This window comes from Miniopterus schreibersii, assembly GCF_964146895.1.
Source record: "Miniopterus schreibersii genome assembly, chromosome: 13".
NCBI lineage: Eukaryota > Metazoa > Chordata > Mammalia > Chiroptera > Miniopteridae > Miniopterus > Miniopterus schreibersii.
The window spans coordinates 21915543-21939830 of record NC_138113.1 but is presented as its reverse complement, the minus strand read 5'-3'; the positions used below and the strand labels follow the sequence as shown (position 1 = coordinate 21939830).

Here is a 24288-nt window from a genome sequence, read left to right as displayed (position 1 = left end):
GTGTTTGTTTTTCTGTCAGGGACATTAGCACATTTTAATTTCATAATAAGGACTGAAACAAGAGGTAGCATCATGTTTGCCATATGAGCTTCAAGTTTGCCTTTTTGGATGTTCCTCCATGTAATAATGCAAAATTAAGTTTCTAGTAGTTTTATATATGGTCATATTCCCTTAAAAAGTGAATTAGACATTTCTAAAATGAATTTTAATATGAAGTGAGCCTATTCATTTTAATAAATAAAACTCTCTTTTAAGTGTTTGATTTACTTATTGGACTCCGCCTGTTTTATATATATGTGTTCTTAAAATTTAGAATTGTAGAATCTTCCTATCCTGTGTTCTGCCTTTATTTCATAGACTTACAGAATTTTGATAAAGCTTATCTGAAGTAATTTGCATCTATCAAAATATTTTTAAACAATTGTCTATTTATTAGCATATATAGTTTTACTCATGAAAATTATGGATTTCACTGAAATATTTTTTGGAGTAGTCTAGTCATTGAACAATCACAGTGGGGTGTTTTTTTAGAGATAATATGTTGTAGAGTTGATTTTCTTTTAGTATATTTGAAGTTTGTTTAAGCAGTGGCTAAATTTTTATCAGGAATGGACTTTTTAACAATTTGTGATCCATTTATATATACAGCTTTAGAAATTATGCATACAGGGGTGAGCAAAAGTAGGCGTATAGTTGTAAAACAAATAATACAAGAATAAACTCTGTTTCATGTACTCACAACTGTAAACCTACTTTTGCCCACCCCTGTATATATTGAAATAAGCATGGTATCATGAATCCAGAATTGATGGTTATCCACAAGATTTCTTTAAAATATTATTGTTATTATTATTTTTTATGCCTTTATTGATTTCAGGGAGAGGAAGGGGGAGAGAGAAACATCAGTGATGAGAGAGTCATTGATGGGCTGCCTCCTGCGCGCCCCCTACTTGGGATTAAACCTGCAACCCCAGCATGTGCCCTGACCGGAAATCAAACAGCAATCTCCTGGATCATAGGTCGATACTCAAGCACTGAACCACGCCAACCTGGCAAGATTATTGCTATTTTAGAGTAGGATTTTAAATCAGTTCTAATGTTTTAAAGTGTACAAAGGAAATCATAGAATCATTTTGGGTCTCAGAAACTAGAAGTATACTGATTGGTAGTGTTGTGTTCCATGTTTTGGGTATAAAGTTGTTTCCACCTTTTCCTTTGATATTTTGCTGCTCTTACTGACTTGATCCTGCCTAATGAGAGTGATATTTTCATGAGATGATTTTCTCTCCTGGTGTGAAACACTTGGATTGATGAACCTAATAAACTCAAATTCATAGAATCAACTTCACATTAGAATATTAGAACTGGGAGGGAACCCAAAGGTCTTTCAATTCAGCCTTGTGATAGTCTGCTTTTCATCACCACTCCTAGAAATGTATCACATTGTTGCAGTTGAACTACATGTAGTACTTCTCAATAGGATTGAAAATCAGAAGTCCCATGACTATAAAGCTATTTTCATAGCAATGAGAATTTTAGGTACTTTTTCATGTTTTTCATTTCCATCACCCAAGTTTCCAAGCTTTAATAGGAAAGATTAATGATGACATCAGATTCTATGAGGAAGGGACACTTTTATCTCTTTTACAGTGACATGATCTAACCACAAGTCAGAATGTATATAATAGAGATTGAAAAGGACGGACTAGTCATTAGTTCATTTCTATCATCAGTGCAGTTTGTTTGAAATGTTTCATTATGTATTTCTAATTCTTTTTGTTGGCAACCTGAGGGCAGTTAACATTGGTACTTAAATTTCTAACAAATATATGAATTATTTACATTTTGCTACTCTTGTCTTTTCTGTTGTTCTGAGCTTGTATAATCTTTAGAAGCATATATTTGGAGACCAAAGACTATTAACATGTCTCTTTGATTGACAGAACAATTTTTCATTCATTTATTGATAGCTTTGACCTAACGTAGGGGAAATACAATTGAGACATTACTATTCTAGTTTGGGAATTGATCTGAAAAAGCAAATCATACCACTTTTTAAAAATCAGTATGTATTAGCTTTTCTCTTAAAAACATTTTAGTAGTTTTCCATTAAATGGAATTGTAGAAAGGTAATAACTGAACTTGTGTCTGAAGCAAGGGAAAATACTGATTATATAAAGCTTTATATCATATGTGGTAGCTACTGTAGCATTTCTCTTGTATGACAGTAATCTAGCCTGCAACATCTACTTGCAGTTTTGAAATTAACCTGTAATTTAGTCTTCACCCCAAATGACAAAAATTCAAATGACTCTGTGGGGTGCCAGAAGATGCACTGTAAACAGGGTTCAATAAGGGGATATGGTAGAGTTCCATCAGGATAGGCTCATTTTTACTGTGTCAGTATTATTGCAGTAAAATTAACGCTTCTTCATGGTATTTTACTTTTTTAGTACAGCTTAAAATCTTAATCTAGATAAAATAGTAATTCAGTCTAGGGCAACATAACATTTGTATAATGGACCAAAATGTTAGGGCTTCAACAGGAAATTTAAAAACGCTTTCTTCCTTTTGAAAACTGTTGCATGTGTGAGAGAATTGTGTTTTCTCCACTAAGGTTGTCATTGGCATTAGTACTTTGGTCCATGTCTCTAACCATGCCTCTTTTCTTTTTTAAAAAAAAAAATACATTTCTTACTTTCTTTAAAAAAAATCCTTAATTTCTGATTTCAGACTATATCACAGTATTAGGTTAAACAAACAACAATGCTTTTAATAGAGCATAATGTATAATTAGATATACTCCACTGAAAGTGGGAGGTCCAGGGACCTGGTGGCTGTGCCTCTCTTCCTCTGTTCACCTAGTAGTAATCAGTCAATCTCTAGATGCCTTGATTTCCTCATTTTTTAAAAAAATAAAGGATGGTGGCAGGCAGAATTGGATTGCATAATCTCTATAGCTTTTCCAAGGTCTTACATATTTCTCATACTGTCATTTCCTATTAAAGAAAAAAGTAGTTTTTGAGGACCCACAGGAATGTATTTCTACACTCTTGTTTAAGAAACTCTGACTTAAAGTATATTTTTATATTAACTTACTACCACATAAGAGAAGCCTTCACTTTATAATTGGAAATAATTTTTTAAAGCTTACCCTGTAATGAAAAGCCTTTTAAGAGTTCTTCTAGAATTCACTGACCATAAGAATATCCTAGTTTTTAGCAATTGTAAGTTTCTGTACTATGGATTCTGAAGTTGTTTCCTCCTTATCTGTAGAGGTAGCAGTATGAAAACTATGATGGCAAAGTTAAAAGTGCTTGAAAATTCCTTGATAACTATTGACAGGCATTTAATAAAGTTTCCCACCCTGGCCAAGGGGCGCAGTTGGTCTGAGGTATATCGCGTATACCAAAAGTTTGTGGGTTCGATTCCTGGTAGGGGGAACATAACCTGGGGTTGCGCCCCAGTCGGGGAGGCAGCTGATCAATGTTTCTATCTCACATCAATCTCTTCCCTTCCTCCCTCCCTTCCTAAAATCAATAAACATATCCTCTGGTAAGGATTAAAAAATAAAGTTTCCCAATTTGGGATTATTGAGCACCATAAACACATAAATAGTTGGAAAAATATTTGATAATAGTCATTGTTTATAGAAGTAATGCATTCTTAGTAATTTCAGAGAATGCCTTCATCTAATTTGTACTTTTTAAAAGTGCTAATTAGCAAATGAAATAGTAAAAGATGAAGCAGGGGACATAGGAAACTGCTAATAATGTTTGTACTCTGAACATTTATTTATATATAAGAATTGTTTCTCTTGTTTTTCATTTTCGCTTCATGGTTTTCTGCCTTAAATAAAGCTCAGTCATGTACATTTTACTCATTGTTAATATTTTTATGTTTCCAAGGGATGACTTACCTGCTGCTCTTGAAGCCAGCATTGACTGCTATGAAAAGTATAAAATATTACCAAGGATTCATGATGTCTTATGTAAACTGATAGAGAAGGGTGAGACTGATCTCATTCAGAAAGGTTAGTCACCTTTTAATATCTTGGTGTACTTGATGTTCACCCCCTTCCCCCTCCCTGTCGCTAATTTAATCTTAATGTATTGCTGTGAAGAGAAAATTGAACAGGAAGGCAAGCACATCCAGAGAAACATTGTTACACTTCTAAATTAAAAAGAAAAATATCAGATAGATTTTCAATATTATAAATGTTCTTGTACTATTCATTTTGAAAAATTGCCCCTCTATTAATTTTTGTTCGACTTCTTAGTGATCCAACTTTAGGAGGATTTTTTGCCTTTATTGTCACCAGTTCTCTTTGAAGCTAGTCTTAGGTACTTAATATCATAAATGTATGATGTTAAATAAGAAATGTGACAGGAAATTGGTTGAAATAGTAGGTGACAAACCTGACCTATAATCTTTAAGATGTCCTAAATATTTGTTTTAAAGTTTTCTTGTATTTTTTTCAGAGCTTCAAGTGATACTGTGTTTCTCTTTATTTTTTCTTCTAATATATTTTCTTCTTTCCTCTCTAGCAATGGACTTTGTGAGCCAAGAACAAGGTGAAATGACAATGCTCTATGATCTCTTCTTTGCCTTCCTACAAACAGGAAATTATAAAGAGGCCAAGAAGATCATTGAGGTGCGATTTTAACTACAGTGTTCTAATTGTACAGCTATTTAGACTCTTAGTTAGAATATGTTTAAAAAATTTAACCTTTAATTACACTTGTTCTGATTCATGTTAATATAATTCAGTAGTGGGGCGGGAGTGGGGGAAAACTCGGCCAGCTTCTTTATTGTATATAATTACGGTTCAGAAAAGGCAGCCTGGTTGTATATTGAATTTGTTTCCTCACTTTGTTAAATTCACTGTTATATATCAGAATGATATTTGCATAAATCTTGGATTGTGGAACAATTAAATTAAACTGGCATTCCTGGGTGTAAAGTTGCTAATCCTCTTTGCCAAGAAATTCTTTGTTCTTAAAAGCAGTGGAATTTAATTTGCTGCAGTCCATGCTCTGATTTATTTGTAATGCTTGTCTACAAGTTAATCAGCCAAACAAGTGTTGTCTGCAACTGTTTGGCATTTAATTTAAAATTTCTTTTCCCTTTAACTATGGTAAGCAGCTTATGGGAAATAGTAGGTGACAAACCTGACCTATTTAGGATTAGTATATTTTATTTAAGTCAAAGGACAACTATAAAGTCTGTTCAAATTGTGATTAATTTCACTATTAAACAATTCTGTGTCTCCTAAAAAACAAACATTCCCCAGAAGATGAACCCATCACCTTAAAAAAATATTTAACATGATTAAATTTGTACACACATCAGTGTTCATGTTTCTCTCAGATCATACTTTGCCATTACTTTGTGTCTTTTTCTAAAAGTGCCTATGGTGGGTGGTACAGAGGTGGTATTTGGCCCTCTTGTTTATATATTGATGACTCCTTATCATTAAATTGAAAATGTAGGTACACACCCATAAAATTACTAGTTTCTATTGATGTTTTTCAAAGAAGAGAGAAGTCTAATATGGAAAAGGACTGTGAAATTAATTCAAGACTTCTCTTTTTGTCTGTCTTATAACAATTGATCCTCCTGCCAGAGGGAAGTGGGGTATGCTTCCTTGGACAGATATTTATGTAGCTCAGGTAGTTCATTTGTATTTTCTAGAAATGGTATAAATTCTTTCATTGTAAGTACACGGTATGTATATCTGAAATTATGAGGGTAGCTGCCTGCCTATTGAGTTCTACTGCTCTGTATGCATGTTATCAGTATCAGCAGGGCACTGATCAGAATAGAGAAATGAAGCTCAGGTACTCAGATAGTAGTGATGAAAGGTTCTACAGTAGGCAGTCAGTATGCCTCTGTATGTAATAAGCAAGTCAAAACAGAAAGAGCCAAAGGTATAAGAGTGAGTTCTCCTTTTGTTATCTACTTGCTGGTGTGGTAACAGACAAGTTACTAACCCTTTTTACGCTTTCTCATCTATAAAAGGTGATACAGGGTGGGGAAAAGGTTTACAGTTGTTCGTATGGAAAATAATGCAGTAATTAATAATAATAAAGAATAAACTCTCTTTCTCATAGTCACAACTATAAACTTACTTTTGCCCCTCCCTGTATAGTATCTTTTTAAGATTCAATCACATAATGTATGTAAAGCAGCTTGCCTGCTTCCTGGATTATGGTAGTAATCAATAATATTAATTCTCTTTGCCCCTGAAAGGTAGGGATTGTATTTTCTTCTTACCCCACATAATTCACAATATGATGCTTAGCATAAGGTACATGCTTGTCACATGAATAGGCAAGAATAGGAATACTTTAAAGCTTTGCCAGTGTACAATATCATTGAGTGTAATCATTTAGGAATGGCTATCTCCTGACAACAGAATTTTCATAGTGGATATGAACAGACTTGCTTAAAGGATAAAGAAGAGCTTTACAGAATCCCTGCAGTCCTCTGGAGTAGTTCGGCAAGGTGTGTAATTAATAATATGAGAATATACTGAAGCACATTTTAGTTGCTTTTTTTTAAATGGTTAGTTGGAGTTGAATTAAAATTGGGAACTTGCTTTTGTCACTATTTAAATTCAAGACCTGGAGTTCTCTATAACAGTTATCTAAGGATTATTGAAAATATAAAATGAAAATTAATAAAGTAGGACTGTATCAGCATATGAATGAATATTGTAAATATTGAGCAACATTTTTATCATTTCCTAAAATGTAATAGTGTCTTAATGGATAGATTCATTAGGTTTGAATTTCCAAAGCAAAATCACAATGAAGCCTCTTTGATTTGAAGCACTGTGGTAGATAAGATAAACCAGTGATTAAAATGAACATACTATAGTCTTATTTATGTACATGGATTATTGTGGGAGGGTGGGGTTATAGCTGGTATTTTGCTTTACACTTTTCTGTATTTTCTATAATGAGCATATATATTCTTATACTCAGAAAAAGTGTTATTTTCTTCCAAAAGAAAGAGTAAGAGAGAAAAGTGAATTAGACTAAGATCAACCCTCAGGGAGCTAATATGAATCTCCTTGAATGTGAGAATATGTGAAGAAAACTGCTATATAAGACTGAGAAGTGTTAACTGCTATAAGTATAAATACTTCTGTGAGTTCCAGAGTAGAACTTATTCCCAAGTAAGAAATTAGGCAAGACTTTCTAGAAGAAATGAGATATGAAAAGGAGATTGGTGGGTGTGGTAGTACTTAACATTGGGGAGTTTGAGAGGTTGGGAAGTATTAGAGCAAAGAAGTAGAAAAGAGGAAATCACTAAGTATTCCCCACCCCCCACCCCCAGCTTTATTGAGATATAATTGACAAATAGTACTGTGTAAATTTAAGGTGTACAAGGTGTTGATTTGATATTTATTTCTTGCAAAATGATTATGACAATAGCATTAGTTAACACCTCCATCACCTCACATAATTACCATTTCTTTTTTGTAGTGAGAACATTTAAGATCTACTCTTAGAAACTTTCAAGTAAATAATACAGTAGTTAACTATAATCACCATTCTGTACATTAGATCCTTAGAACCTATTCATCTTATAACTGGAAGTTTGTACCATTGACCAGCATCTCCCCACTTCCCCTACCATTTGAGCCCCTGGCAACTACCGTTCTCCTTTCTGTTTCTAGGAGTTTGAATTTTTAAGATTTCATACAGATCATACAGTATTTGTCTTTCTCTTGTCTGATTTATTTTACTTAGCATAATGCCCTGAAGGTCCATCCATATTGTTGCAAATCACAGGATTTTTTTCTTTCTCGTAGCTGAATAATATTCCATTGTGTGTAACATATACCACATTTTTATCCATTCATCCATAGACAGACACTTAGATTTTTTTCCATGTCTTGATTATTGTGAATAAAACTGCAATGAATATGGAGCACAGATATCTCTTTGAGATCCTCATACCATTTCCTTTGGATATATATTCAGAAGTGTGACTTTTGGATCATATGGTAGTTCTATTTTTAATCTTTTGAGGAACCTTCATACTATTTTCCATCATGGCTGAACCAGTTGACATTCCAACCAGTAGCACACAAGGGTTCCCTTTCGTCCATATCCTTAGCAGCACGCATCTCTTGCCTTTTTGATGATAGCCAGTCTGACAGATTCAAGGTGATAACTCATTGTGGTTTTGATTTGCATTTCCAAGATGATTAGTGATGTTGAGCATCTTTTCATGTGCTTCTTAGTCATTTGTATGTCTTCTTTGGAAAAATGTTCATTTAGTTCCTGTGCCCATTTTTTAATTGGATTGTTTGGGTTTTTTGCTATTGAGTTGTATGAATTCCTTATATAGTTTGGATATTAACCCCTTACCAGATATATAACTTGCAGATATCTCCTCCCATTCTGCAGGTTGCCTTTTCATTTTGTTTCTTGTTTCTTTCACTTTGCAGAAGCTTTTTAGTTTTATGTAGTCCCACTTGTTTATTTTTGTTTTTGTTGCTTGTGGTTTTGGTGTATTATCCAAAAAATTATTGCTAAGACCAATATCAAGAAACTTTTCCCTGTTTTCTTCTAGGAGCTTTATGGTTTCATGTCTTGTATTAAAGTCTTAAATCCATTGCAAGTTATTTTGTGAGTGGCATAAGATAGGAGTCCAGTTTAATTCTTCACATGATTATCCAGTTTTCCCAGTGACATTTATTAAAGAGACTGTCCTCTTTCCCCATTAAATATTCTTGGCTCCCTTGTCAAATATTAATTAGCTGGCCATATATGCAAAGGTTTATTTTTGGCCTCTCGATTCTATTCCATTGATGTATGTGTCTGTTTTTATGCCAGGATCATACTGTTTTGATAACTATAGCCTTGTAGTATAATTAGTGTCTTCTCTAACACCTGATTAGGTACATCATGTTTAATTGATGATAGACTGTTAGTTTCACTTGCTCAGCAATACATATTTTCTTCCTTACTAGACATGGTCTTTAAGTCTATCTCTGAAGATTTTGGAGAAAAGCACAAACACTGAAAGGTTTAATAAGTTCCATGATACCCTTTTCCCTCCCTTGCTATCCTGGCTATAAGGATAATTAGTTGGGTTCTTGTTTTTTTTGTTTTGTCCCATCCCCTTTATTTACTTGATTTTCCTCCTGATACTGTGACTAGAAGACATGAAGCTAGGGGTAGTTGTTTGTTTTCCATCTTCCATTTCCAGCAGTAATGCAAGGAAAATTAAAATGTAAAATTTCCTATTTCAGTCCAATTTAAAATTGTTTATTTTTTTGGGAAATAGAGTTTGAAGTAAAAGAATCTTTATTTCCTTTTCACTTTAAAGGTAATAATTGTCTATTTTTACTAATATACGTAAAAGTCTATTACAACAAATTTACATCAGTAATATAATAAAATTAAAGTAATGAAAATTATTTTTTATTTTGGATTACTTTTTGACCTTACACAAGTGAACCTAGAACTAAATCAGAATTTCACAAAGTGTTTTGAAGCACAGTAAGCTGGGGGAAACAAACATGCCAGTTTTTCATTACAATAATTATTTTATCCTCACAGTTCATTAAATAGATTTTATATAGCAAAACAACAAACTAGAAGTTAGTACATTGTTTTAATTAAGCATTAACTGGTTTTTGATAAGTTATAGTCAACATCCCAATTAGAATTCTGTTCTTCATGTTTTTATTACATTTTCTATTTTTGCTTTCAACTTGCAGTGTTTAAAATTCAATAAGATGTTAAGAGATAAGCCAGAAATATAGACTATTTCAGAAGCCTAGGAGATTTAGTTAATCTGACCTAGATGTTCTTTTGATGATTGAGATTTATATGTGAAAGTAGTTCTCAATTTCAAAATGAAACAGAAATATCTGCTGTATAAGTCAGCTGTCCTGCCACTGACAGAGAGATTAATCAGCCACAAAAAGGAAGAGTTTGCCATAAAACTTGTGCTATTTAGATCTTTGGCATTTGTCTCAGCAGTAATATTGAAAGTTGTAAGTGAATGTAGCCCTTCCATTTTGCCATGTTGAAAGAGGATTATCTAGTATTTTTTCAAGGGCTTTTTGTATGCTGTTGATGTTAGCTTCATTTTCAGTGTAATACATATGAAGCAAAACAGATAATGTGAGAAAATCCTTGAGTAGAAATTATGTGAAAATAATTATATTTGAGAATGTATTTCAAAAATTAATTTATTCAACATTTACTTCTTGTATCCCAAAATGTGGATACTTGCACAGTTTGCATGAGAACACTTATATAACTTTTACTGTACCAATTTTTGTGTCATTTCCAAAGCTCTGAGTTGTTGGTTTCTGCTTCAGTTAGTAATTTAACACTTTACAATATTATTTTAAGAAATAAAAAATAATGAGGATTTATAAATAAGAGATCAGATTTGTGGGGGTACCTGGTTTAGTCAACAAAGCTGAATGGAAAAAGCAATAAAGGTACCTCCTCTAGACTAGAGCAGCCAGGGCTAATGAGTATGTAGTTTTCTTATCATAATGCTGTGATTGAAATGTAGTATTTAATGGTGAAGCCCTCTTACAGATGATGAAAATACCATAGTTACAGTGACAAATCCTTGGAATTATATGTGAAATGGTTTGTCTTTGATTCCAGTATCCAGAATTGTAAAATAATTGCTTTGAAGCCAGAGTTATTGACTAAACCTTAGTAATTTCTAATTGAGGATCAAGGGTATAACGTATGTCTCAATTATTGAAATAAATGAAGATTCTGAACTAATTTTAAGTACTTAGTTTGACTTAAGTACTTAGCTCTTTAGATATTTAGTTTTAGATACTAGGCAAACATTTGCGGTAGTCAGACTTTTATCACTAAAATTTTACAAAGCATTTTTTAAAAGCCATTGCTTTATTATTGCGACAGGTGTTATTAAGTGTGTGTAACATTAGTAACTTTTGCTTCCTGAGTCTATTAGGGGTGTGTGTGTGTGTGTGTGTGTGTGTGTGTGTGTGTGTGTGTAGTTTGACATACTTTGGAGTTTAGTTTATTATTTCAAGGTTTCTTTTTGAACTAAAGAAAGCTTAACCATTTTAATAACTAAACATTTATGGAATGAAAATTGATCTGCAAAGCAGCATTTTGAAATAACCCAAATCTTCTAGACACAGGTTAAGTATAGATTGTGTTATGCTCTGTTCTAATCTAAAGGTCTTTGATAATTATGGGTTTAGGTTATAGGTTTCTTGAATATATGTTTGAGAAGGAGGCAGCAAATCCATGAAAGGAAAACTATTTGTCTTTGAGGGGAAATTAACATTTAACTACAGCCTTGCCTTGTATGTTTATTTTATTTTACAGACTCCAGGCATTAGAGCTCGACCTACCAGACTTCAGTGGTTTTGTGATAGATGTATTTCAAGTAATCAGGTTTGTGTTTAATTTCTGCTCAAGCACCTAAAACTGAGTAGAAAACCAGTGTCCTACATGTCATATGAGCATTTGAGGATTTCAGGAGATACAGCATTATTAATGGAAGTAGTGTTATCTTGGTTGTTTTCCAGATAAACTATAGCTTAATTCTTGTTCCTGAGGTGCCGTAGTTTCTAAAAATTCTGAGTTGGGCCCTGAAGATTTTAGTTTGCTTTATCTTACTTGTGTTGAGCCACGCTAACCTTATTTCCTTGGCAATTAAAGTCTGATTCAGTCCTTAGTGACTAGAGGAATCACTTGATGGGATCCCAGTGACTTTCTACTTTACCTCTCCTACCTCCCCTGCAGTTCAGAGATCTGTTCACATCCTGTCAAGTAAAAGCCACAGGGGAAGAGGACTATAACGTTTTATGTGGAAGAGTATTCTTATGAATAAATATAGGATATACTCACTGAGTCCTCTACCCCAAATATCTTTGAAAATTCTCCAAAGTGCACCTTGTGGAGGTTCCCTCAACTAGATAATTGGTCATGTTGTGTTACTGACTCCAAGGGGCCTTTGAACCCTGTAACTTAAAAAAAATTGTTTTTCAGTTGTAATAAAATACATGTAACATGAAATTTCTCATTTTAACCATTTTAAGGTGTATAGTTTAGTGGCATTAAGTACATTCACATCATTGTGCTCAGCCTTTTAACATTTTAAGTAAAGTTAACTTACCTTTTGGGTAAAGCTCATTTCAAGGATGAGTCAACTGAGATTTGTCAGCTATAAAATATATCTTTTGTATGATCTAGATTCACCTGTTATTCTTATTTTTAAGGTTGAAACTCTAGAAAAATTGGTGGAGCTGACACAGAAGCTATTTGAATGTGATAGAGACCAGCTGTACTATAATCTGCTAAAACTATATAGTAAGTAATCTGACTGTTCCTCGTGTTTTCATTTTGGAGACATTTATTTATTCTATTGAATGCAGTAGGTAGGAAAGGAGTCTCAGGCTTTGAGGAAGCTCCAGCAATTATCAAATGTGGAATCTTCAACAGAGGCTAAAGTAGGGGCCAGATTGAACTTTATCACAAAATGTTATATCGCTAGACACTGCAATCTTCATAATTTCTGATATTCCTACTGCAGTACTGAGACGATGAGAAAAATGTTTATTAGAGTTTCACAATTTAATAGGATTTTTGAGGACAGACTATTCTTTTTCTTTCTATCTAAATCCTCTAGGTCAGCAATTTTCAATCTTTTTCATCTCATGGCACACATACACTAATTACTAAAATTCTACAGCACACCAAAAAATATATTGTGTTTTTTGCCGATCTAACAAAAAAAATATATAGGTGTAATTCTGATTGAGTCACACTAGACAGCTATTGTTGCATTGGCTGTTGTCAGTTTTTTATTTGACAATATAAGGGAAAAGAGGTCAGTGCCCCTAATTAAGTGTAGCCTGTTTTAAAAATTCTTGCGGCACACTGGTTAAAAATCACTGCTCTAGATGTTATCAGTCACTTCTATAAGACAGTGTTCATGAGTATAAATCTTTATCCAGAATAATGCATATTGATGTACAAACTCATTGCTAAGCCAATTCTTTTTAAAATGTGATCATGTTATAATACATGACATAAAAGCAGATCTGTAGATCATTGGAATGGAATAGAGAGCCCAGAAATAAATTCATGCCATTATAGTCAATTAATATTTGACAAAGGAGGCAAAAATATACAATGTACTAAAGATAGTCTATTCAATAAATGGTGTTGTGAAAATTGGACTTAAATTGTGTTGGGAAATTGGACATATATGTGCAAAAACAAATGAAACTAGACCACCTTCTTATACCACACACAAGAATAAACTTAAAATGGATTGAAGGTTTAAATGTTAAGCTCAAAACCATAAAAATCGTAGAAGAAAACATAGGCAATAAAATCTCAGACATTTCTTGTAGAAATATTTTTTCTTATATGTCTCCTCGGGCAAGGGAAACGAAAAAATAAATAAATGGGACTACATCAAACTAAAGAGTTTTTGCACAGCAAAGGAAACTGTCAACAAAGTGAAAAGACAAACCACTAAATGAGAGAACATATTCACCAGTGATACATCTGATAAGGGGCTAATATCTAAAATTTATAAGGAACTTACAAAACTCAACACTAAAAAAACAATCCAATTAAAAAATGGGCAAAAGACCTAAATAGACACTTCTCCAAAGAGGACATACAGATGGCCAATAAGCATATGAAAATATGCTCAACGTCACTAATCAGGGAAGTGTAAATTAAAACCACAATGAGATATCACCTCACATCTGTCAGAATGGCTATTATCAATAAATCAACAAACAGCAAGTCTTGGCAAGGATATGGAGAAAAGGGAACCCTTGTGCACTGTTGGGAATGCAGATTGGTGCAGTCACTGTGGAAAGCAGTATGGAGTTACCTCAAAAAATTTAAAATGGAGCTGACTTATAACCCAGTGATTCCTCTTTTGGGAATTTATCTGCAGAAACCCAAAACACTAATTCAAAAGAATATATGTACCCTTATGGTCTTTGCAACGTTATTTACAATAGCCAAGATACGGAAATAGCCCAAGTGTCCATCAGTAGATGAGTATAAAAATGCTGTGGTACATTTACACAATGGAATACTATGCAGCTATAAAGAGGAAGCAAATTTTACCCTTTGCAACAGCATGGATGGACCTGGAGAACATTATGCTAAGTGAAATAAGCCAGTCAGGGAAAGACACGTACCATATGATTTCACCCATGTGGAATTTAATGAACAAACTGAACTACCAAGTAAAATAGAGACAGACTCATAGAGCTCAGGCAGATGGGTGGGGGTGGGGGGTGGAGGGATTGATCAAAAAAAGAGAGAACTCATGGAAATGGGCAATAGTGTGGTGATTGTAGGGGTGGAGGGGGATAGGTGAAGGTGGGAGAGAGCATAGAGGGGATAAAAGGTAATGGAAAATAAAAAATTTTTTTAAAAATTATCACCCACTGTCCTAGACCTTTTTCAAGTCTACCAAAGAGACAGAATTCTCCCTGCTCAACTAAGTGAAAAAAGTTTGTTGATTAGTCACTTTTGAGGAAAATCATATAATCACACTTTAAATCATTTTGGATGTTGAGCTGTGTACTATACCTTATATGTGTACCCATCCTCTTTCCAAAGACTGAACTACCTGTCTCTGATTTTGATTTCAGTAGTGAGCAGTTTTAAAAAGACAGATTTTTTTATCAACATGATTTTTAAGGTGTTTAACAAGGTATAGGGGTATTTTTTTGTTTTTTAATAGGTAAGGAATTTCTATGGTTTAAAATTCAAAAGGTATACAAAAAGACGTCATTTTACCTTTGGTCCACAGTCACCTTGTACCTTTCCCTGGAGGCAACATTTGAAATAAAGCTTCCGTCAACATCAAATAAGAAAAAGTCCTAAATATTTCCATGAGTTCTACCTAGTATGTTCATTAATTTCTGTTTCATCAAATTTTATAGAAATAACTGGTGACTGGCAAAGAGCTGATGCTGTCTGGAATAAAATGCAAGAAGAAAATATTATTCCTCGTGGGAAGACATTAAGATTATTAGCAGAAATCCTTAGAAACAGTAATCAAGAGGTTCCGTTTGATGTACCTGAGGTAACTTGTTTTTAACAGTAAGCATAATGGGTTTTCTTGTCGGTATAATTTAAGTCATAGATTAGTTCAGTTTTATACTGAAAAGATCACTGTATTTGCAACTTTTTGTGTAACTGAATAATTCTGTTTTTAAGTTGTGGTACGAGGATGAAAAACATTCCCTGGATTCTTCAGCACCCTCACTTGAAGAAACTAATTTACAGAAAGATCTATCAACTGCCTGCCAAAGGAAGAAGAGCAAAGGTAAGCATGTTGCTATTCTTTCTAATAGCAACATGGGATCTAAGCCCAACAATTTAGAAATGTTCTTAGGATAGAGATGGAACTCTAATTGTATATATTAATTCTTTCTAAATTTTTGAATTATCAAAGCCATTTTGGGGCAGTTGGGAAAATTTAAATATTGACTGAATGGTAGGTAATATTAAGGAATTGCTCTCATTTTTATCAGATATTATAATGGTATGATTTATAGAAAAATGTTCTTAAATTTGGAGATCTATAATAAAGTATTGAGAGGAAAAAAAAATCTGGTTTCTATAATTTATTTTAAAATATTTAAGCCATAAAGAACAAAGATATAGCAAATCTGGCAGATGTTAATAGTAATTACTAGAGGTAGGTGATTATGGAGGGGTTCGTTACACTATTATTTAAGTTTTTCTGTACATTTGAAATTTTTCATAATAAACTAAATGGTATACTTTTTTTCAAATAGCATTATCATGAATGTTTTTGGTAAATAAATTTAATATATGTTTTGCTTTTATTTGAAAGTAAAAATGATTAGGGCATTAACTACCCTAATCATAGTGTGTGTTGAAGTAATTAAGCAGTACAGTGGTCTCCCTTTATCCATAGGGAATACGTTCCAAGACCCCTAGTGGATGCCGGAAACCACAGTAGTACTAAACCCTATATATACTATGTTTTTTCCTATACATACATATCTGATAAAGTTTAATTTGTAAATTGGTCACAATAAGAAATTAACAACAATAACTAAAAATAGAATAATTATAACACTATATTGTAATAAAAGTTATGTGAATGTGACGTTGTTAAGTAAAATAAGGGGTACTTGAACATAAACGCTGAAAAACAGGACATACAGCAGATCTGATAACAGAGATGGCTACTAAGTGACTAATGGGTGGGTATACAGGGTGGATACACTGGCCAAAGGGATAATGCCCACCCTGCGCATGATGGTGCGAGATTTCATCACGCTACCCAGAACAGTGAGCAATTTTCCATTTAATATTTTTGGACCACAGTTGACTGAGAAACCTTGAGTAAGGCGGGACTACTGTATCTCAAGTTTGGAGGCAGGTCATGATCCCTGTTTCTTGATTTTCTTTCCTTTCCCTAGTGGTAAACTTTCCTGAAGGCATGCCTACTTCTATCATGATGACTTTAAAAGTTTTATGACCATCTAGAAACTTCTGATATAAGCTTGCCAATTGCATTCTAGCTATTTTCGCTTCGTCTTTGTTGTACTCCCCCAAATCAGATATTACTATTGTTTTCTTTATTTATGTTAATTTTTCTCCATAAAATGGTACCATTAAGGCCTTCCGTTTTTGTGTGGATTTTTAAGTATGCTTTATGATCATTTAACCAGTGTGCCGCAGATTTTTTCTTTCATTTTAGTATTGATAGTTTTGAGTTCTGATCAGTAGGAAGGAATCAATTTAGACATTTATAAAACCTCTTAATTTTTTGACTTAACTAGAAATTTTGTGACACTAGCATAAAATGTATGAAATAAGAATAAGCTAAGCTCCTATGCTTTGTCAATCATACATAGAACCTTTATTCTTTCCGAGTCAATTTTCATTTGCTGCATATTTAGACTGTACATCCTTGTGTTGTTAAACCTAAACATAAAATAATTATTATCAATACTACTTAATATTCTAGTGGAGTTTTAATTTGACTGAGATAAATATAAGGTTAGTATATAGTTTCTGTTTAAAGATTCCAAAACTCCTTCATGTATTGCCTTTTTAAAACTTTTGTTTTATTTAAGTAAAAAAATTCAACCAATTAACTAGATATAATGCAGTGTTTATTATAAATGTAGAACTATATCCCTATTCTAGTTTTGAAATGCAGTTTACACTTATCTAATTGGTTTCATCCTGTTAATTTTTTCAGAGCCTTTAGTCACTTTTTGTATATCTTGGATTTGAATGCTTAGCAAAATATGAACACGTTGAAATGTGAATGCTTGCATTGAATACTTTGAGAAGTGAATGCTTATATTAGTGCTTTATCAAATTTCTGATAGTTGGGTATACTTAAAGGGATAGTGTTACTTTCATACCAGAAACAAACCTGTGGTCAATGAGTTCAGTGCATTACAATGATAACTTTTTTTTTTAACTATTGGAAAATAATAAACACAGCCATAGCAATTTGTGTGAAGACTACAGTTTTTAGAAAACAACTACTAAGATTTTCTAGATTATTGTATTGATCTTAAATATTCAAATTGTACTTATTTCTTTTCATTCCACAAACTTCAGTGAACTGTTATATATGCTTGTTGGGAAGTAGACAATAATTGTATTATATCTTAACTTCTTAGCTACCTTAAGAGAAAAATACATGCATTGTGTACTGAATATAGAGTCTGTCTGTTCTTTTTTAGTTAAGATACAAATATGTCACACCTGTTTTCGTCTGTTTTCTGTGAATTTAGCTTGAAAGGATAACCTAAATTTTTGATATGTCACGTCAGTTTAATTGAGGGGCTAATGCAAACTCCCCTAATTATAAATACAAGCATGGTTTCTGCTTGTTTAGGAACTGCAAAAATAGTTCATAATGTTCTTCTGAGTGTCAATATCATACTCATTCCTAACTGTGTGTTCTGTATTTCGTTATATTGAGTTCCATATCCATAGAAGGTTGTACATAATAGTTCAGTTATGCCCAGTCTTTACTGTGATTTGTTTATACACACCAGAGAGTGGATTATAGTTTCAGTTGGATGTTTATAGCCAGGCAATTTTATTTCAGAAAAGTAAGTGACTGAAAAGTGTAGTTACTTTTCTTTTGGTAACATCTTTTCATCCACTGACAGTTATTGTGAACAAGTGAAATAAAACTGTTAATCAGTCAAACAAATGTTGCTTAGTTTACTTGTTAGATATCTGTATATTTGAAAATTGTATGTTTTTGTATAAGTCCTGTCGTAGCCAAATAATTTGATCTCCTAATTTTAGAATTATAGGCTATATTCACTTTAATGCTATTGTGTGGAAATGTTAACCATTGTAACACCCACTTATAGATTAAAGATTGCTTTAAAATGGGTCTTTTGCTCCCCTCAATCTAAATTATACCTCTGGTTTATTTGGACTTTAAGACACATTTTGCAATTTATTTTGAAACTGGTATCTTTTGACAAATTCAGAAGAGCTGTTTCTCGTTTTTAATGGCATGAAAATAATTTATTGACTTTTGAAAGCAAATATGAAAAATAACTTTAAAAGGAGGCTCTTTCAGGTACCATCCAACTTTATATTTTAAAGATTAGAAGAGGGACAGCATCTGCTTGCATGGGCAGTGTGTGTATCTCCATAGAGGGGTATAGTGGGTAAGTTTTAAAAGAAACAGAAATATGTGGGTTTAGGGCTTTGTTTTAGGTTTTTTTCCCCGTCCTCTTTGCCATTTCAGAATGATGTCATCTCATTTTTTGTTCTGTTTTCTTCATAGATGCATATAATATTTTCCTGAAAGCACAAAAGCAAAATGTTGTGTTCAACAGTGAAACTTATAGCAATCTGATAAAATTACTATTGACGAAGAATAGCTTTATAGAAGCAATGCAAGTGAAAGATTTGTAAGTATTAGTTCATTTATTAAATCTCTCAACTAAAAAAAAAACTTTGTTATTAAGGATTTTTCTAATGATGTGATGTTGTAGCAGTTACTCAGCTACCCACAAAAATCATAGAAATGGTTTTCTAATTTTGGGGGTTTCTTTAACCTATGAAATATATAACCTTCCCTGGCCCTGCACAGTGCAATATCTTTTATTTACCTTATGTAACTTATTTATGGTACCCATATACAGAAAAATAATTTTTATCATATTCTGTTTCTTGTTCAGCAGCTAGATCCATGTGGTGGGAGAGGCCTGATATAATGAAGGGTTTGAATCTTGAAAACTCTATGACCTTGGGAAAATCACTTCCCAATCTGAGCCTGAATTTTTCTTCTATGATGAGTGGATGATAATATTTACATTAAAGATTTCTTCTAGATATTGAAAGAGATAGAAGGGAGTAGAGAAATATGGGTACTCAACACATTTTAATACCTATTTTTCCCCTTCTGTGGTGGTTTTGTTTTTGTTTTTGTCTTTTTTAGTCTGTTTGGCGGTGTTGGTATTGGTGGTGGTAGTGGTTTTGTGTCTCTGACTAGTTCTCTAGAGTAAAATACTTTACTAATCAGAACAAGAGTAAAGTTTTCATACCTGATGTGTCAAACTGACTATTGTCTTATCCGCAAGGAGTTATCTTGAAGACTTGAGTTATTAATCAGAAAGTGCCCTAGAAAGGAGTAGATCAAGGTCTTCTGCTCTGGAAAGAAGACCTGTCCTGTTGAGTCAATAGCTTTATTTTTAATGGCAAAGGTCAGCCTTTTCCTAATATACTGTGAGTTCTAAAATAATCTTTCTTGGCTAATTTTTGGCCTTTAAATTTTTTCTCCAAGAAATTTAATTTGAAAAATTTAAAATCTACAGAAAAGTTGCAAGATTCCTACAATTAACGCCCATAAATCCTTCAGTTTGTTAGATGTTAACATTTTGATACAGTTGCTTCACTTCACTTTCTCACACACACATTTGAGCCGTCAAATTTTTTGTCTAAGCACTTTTGGGATATTAAACTCTTGAATTTTAATGGTACGCTTGCCATTCTTGCAATTCTCTGGAAAACCTGGTGTTAATACTAGTGCTATGTTCAAGTTATGCCATGTTTACTGCTGTGTTTCAGTACGTTTTGAAAAATGTATTTTCTAGGACTGCTCGTCTGGAAATATATATTCATATAAATACATATATGGGTATATATGTATATATACACACCATATATAATTATGGTGTCGATATAGCAGTCACACTTTTAAGTTCAGCTTTTTAGTATTTTTGTGTCTCCTTTGTGTGTTTACTCAGTCACTAATTAAATTACCCATTTTTAGAATACTCACTGCATCCTCAATTAGTGACTTGGAAAATTTGACAGTGAACAGCATCCTGTCATCTGTAGCCACTGCAGTCATCAAGGGGGTGTAGGTTTTTTCCTAAAATTACTTTTCTCAGGAAATTATTATCTAAACTTTTCCAACACTACCCATTATAATCAGTGGCATTATGAAGCAACAGTTATTTGGGAGAAAGGGGAGGCAGGAAAAAGAGAGGAGCGTTTTGTGTTGGGAATTGGGTATGAATAGGTGAGGGGGGGATAGAAGCAAAGAAGGAAAACTTTTAAACCTGAGGTTGGTTTCAAAAACCTCTAAGATACTTTCCAAAAGCACAGATTATAATTTTTTTATTTTAACCAGACTTGTTTTAGAATGGTGAGCTTCATATTCTGGTAGCATAAAAAGATTCCTTTCAGCCAAAGTTCTGATTCAGCTGATCAGGAATCTGCATTTTACTAAACACCTAAGTGATTCATGAGTCATGTCTTAAACATTTTGACCACATACCTAATAGTGAATTTTACTAATATCTCACATATAAATATTATAAAACATACTAAAATAAGTTTTTTTTCAGAGGATAAGATTTAAAAAGAGAGGTTTAACTATTTTCTTGCCTCACCTTAGAGCATTCATACAGTATCATACCTTTTGTTGAAGACCACTGATCTCAAGTAGTTCAAACTGCAGTTATAACCAATTAGTGGGTCATGGGGTCTATTTAGTAGGATAGAAACAACATTTTAAAAAATGAAATAGAATAGAAAATATCAAAGTACTTTATATACTAAAAATATTTTGTAAAAGTTTTATTTCAATTATATGTGCATTTACATATCTGTGCACTTGTATGTTGTGTAAAAACATTTCTTACTATGTCTGACTAAATCTTGATCAAGTATGTAAGCTGCTGACCTAGAAGATGGTTATAAGTACAGCCCTTCTACTTCCCCTTATGTCCACAACCTGTAAAATGTAAGTTTATCTTCTTTCCTTCCCTCTCTTTCTAGATCTTCATGAAGCCTTTCTGTACTCTTGGGGTTACTGTTATCTTAGTATTACACAGTAGTTTAATATCATAACACAGCTGCCTTTCCCCCCTCCATGTAGTTGTGTGCGTCCAAGAGAATACTAGATGCCAAGCCTTAGAATGCCCAGAGGCACCTGATCTGGGGACTGGATGCACATCCTTTCCCTTGAACCAATAAAATGTTGTATCTGACTATGAAAAATTATATCGTGGGTTAGGTCTACATTGAGTATTTTTGAAAATAACTCTGAACTGGAAATTCAGAAGTGGAAGTTGTAGTTCCAGTTCTCCAACTAAATATGTTACTGAAGGAATATCACGTAACTTCTTTGGATTCATTTCCTAATTCATAGACAACAGGAAGCTAGGTTATCTCTTCCCCTTCTAGCTCTGTATACATGATCAGAGTAGAAAAGAATTGTTACTTTGTTTTTTAGGCATTTTATAATATGTTGTAACCAAATGAGCCACTGTAGCAAGAAGCAATACCCGTTGGTATTATTCTGGTGCTATTACTCTTAGTTAATAAATAGGAGTCTGTTATAATTACCTACACAATGCCACTTGTTCAGTTTTAGGAGCAGTGATTTTTCCTATGACCTAAAAAGTGCAGTCTTTGTTTTTGCTGTACTTTTGCTGTCGCTAGTGTGTTGCAGATTCACTTGACCACTTAACAGGGTTTTTTGGTTTTTTTTTTCAGTTTTCTTAGCAAGGTCATTTAATAGTAATAGAACCTTAAAAGTCACAGTAAGGGCTGCCTTCAAAAACTTTTAAGGAAACCAACATTTTTTCACTTTTAGTTAGAAGTACATTTCTTTATGTTTCAAAATAAAACTTTAGGTATAGTGAACTATTTCAAGGGAGTGGAACTGCTTATTCAAAGACCAGTAAGGGATATAAATTATCCCTTAAAATGTCTGATGGCCCTGGCCGGGTTGCTCAGTTGGTTAGAGCGTCATCCCGATGTGCCTAAGGTTGCAGGTTCGATCCTAGTCAGGGCATATACAGGAATCAACCAATGAATGAATAAATGAGTGTAACAACAAAGTCAATGTCTCTCTCTTTCTCTTTTTCTCTCTCAAATAAATAAATAAATAAATAAATAATAAAAATAGAATATTTGATAACACTAAATTATATTCTTAGGAAATTTGAGAATTGCCCAGCAATAACATTACTTTATCTTTAAAGAATAGCACTTTGTTTTCTTATTTTCTTATTATTTCTTCAGCTTCTTATTTTATTCTGTCTAGAAATAATGCTAAATCAATCATTGATAGTCTTTACTAGATTGGCCAGTTTTTGCTTTCCAAAGTAAGATAAATTATAATCACCAACTTTGATGCATAGATGGCTTTGAGGTTTTCAAAAGGTTTATAATTCACACTTGATGACAGTTAAAAGAGAAGTTTTGTTACCTCATGGTTTTAATAAATTTTAGGAAATAGTTTCAAGTAAATATGGTATAATACATGTAATAATGTCAGCATAAGAAGTGAGCTTAATTTTAATAGTGTCTACTGTTTATTTAATCACGCTAAAGATTGAGAAGGTAAATCCTCTATTTTAGGCAGTTTATAGTCTCCTGTAGGAGTTGTTGACTTAAGAGCTTTGACAGATGGTACAAAGGAAAAAAAGTCAAACTGAGCAATGGGTGCTTTGGTGGGATTAAGAGGATCGATTGGGGGATAAGAAAATCCTGCACCCAGGGAACTGCAGGGGTGAACCTCAGAGACTGGAAGTAACAGAGGATGGGCACATCACTGTATCTTTAGAGGATTTTCTTGGGATTGACAAGAATAATTTAGCAGTGACCCTGCTATTCTCAAAATCTGCCCGGCTTAGGTGTTCATGTTGGCAGGCTGAGGTTTTTGGCAGCAAGATCATCACTGAGCTTGATAAGGCAAATGCCAGCAATTGCTTTTGCTCTTTTTGACCTGTGGAGATTTCCTAATCAGGAGATGAACCCTGGGGATGCTGAAATTTCATCACAAGATGTGCAAACCATGTAGCAAACAGAAATCATCTCTGACTAGGGTTTTTTTGTTGTTTTTTTAATCATGTAGCTTTTAGTCATAAGTAAAGCAATTTTTTGGTCTTCAGTTTTAAAAAGTTGGGGGATTTTGTTTTAAATATAAGCCCAGGACAAGATTGTTGTGCGAAATTTTAAATTTTAATGTAACAACGGTTTTAGTTCTGCAGTATGTTCACCTCTAAAAACTGTATGTATCTAGATGACAGAAATTTGAAAATTAATCAACCAAATGATATGGGTTAGTTAGTAATATGCTTTAGTTTATATTTAAAATATACAGTGCTGAAAATAAGTGTTCATTTTTGTTGCCGAAAGAATAGTTTTACATTTTATAATTATGGTGAATGTAGAAAAAAGAGGAAAAAGGATCCAGCTTAGGATACAGCAGAACAATGCAGGGCATGCAGTTATTTTAGTCATCTAATATGTCAGCATTCAAGAATCTGAACCGATTGTTTAAAAAAAATCTTGTACTTTGTTTCTTTTGTTGCTCATTTCCAACTTTGTCATCTGTCAGAATGCAAAAAAAAATTATCCTTCTATAACCATTGACAGGATAACACAAAAGCTGTCTCCAGGTCGATATTTTGCAGCAATATTTTTAACATACGAACAGTAGTTTTTATAATTTCACCTTGGTGCTCAACCATTTATTATCGTATCAGAAGCATGTCAGTAATTCCTTTCTAAATGTCTGCTTCTTTTAGCGCTGAGACCCACATCAAGGGCTTCACACTGAACGATGCTGCCAACAGCCTCCTCATCATAACGCAAGTTAGGCGGGATTATTTGAAAGGTATGTCACAATGCTTGACCTTTACGTCACATTAATGCCTCTGCAGATTTTTCTTGTAACGCCCTTCGAATACTTGGATAAAGGAGTCCATTTAGCAAATTACCTGCT

At 33.2% G+C, this 24288-nt stretch overlaps 1 protein-coding gene across 1 annotated transcript in view; it reads left to right on the top strand.

The window, feature by feature from the left end:
• LRPPRC (leucine rich pentatricopeptide repeat containing) overlaps window positions 1-24288 on the top strand; it is an 86963-nt gene that overhangs the window by 48767 nt on the left and 13908 nt on the right. The window contains exons 24-31 of the mRNA XM_081157253.1: window positions 3909-4033; window positions 4548-4654; window positions 11358-11426; window positions 12254-12344; window positions 14957-15099; window positions 15234-15342; window positions 18826-18952; window positions 24092-24180. Of these exons, the coding sequence (XP_081013379.1) occupies window positions 3909-4033; window positions 4548-4654; window positions 11358-11426; window positions 12254-12344; window positions 14957-15099; window positions 15234-15342; window positions 18826-18952; window positions 24092-24180 (860 nt within the window). The remainder of the gene's footprint in view (window positions 1-3908; window positions 4034-4547; window positions 4655-11357; window positions 11427-12253; window positions 12345-14956; window positions 15100-15233; window positions 15343-18825; window positions 18953-24091; window positions 24181-24288) is intronic.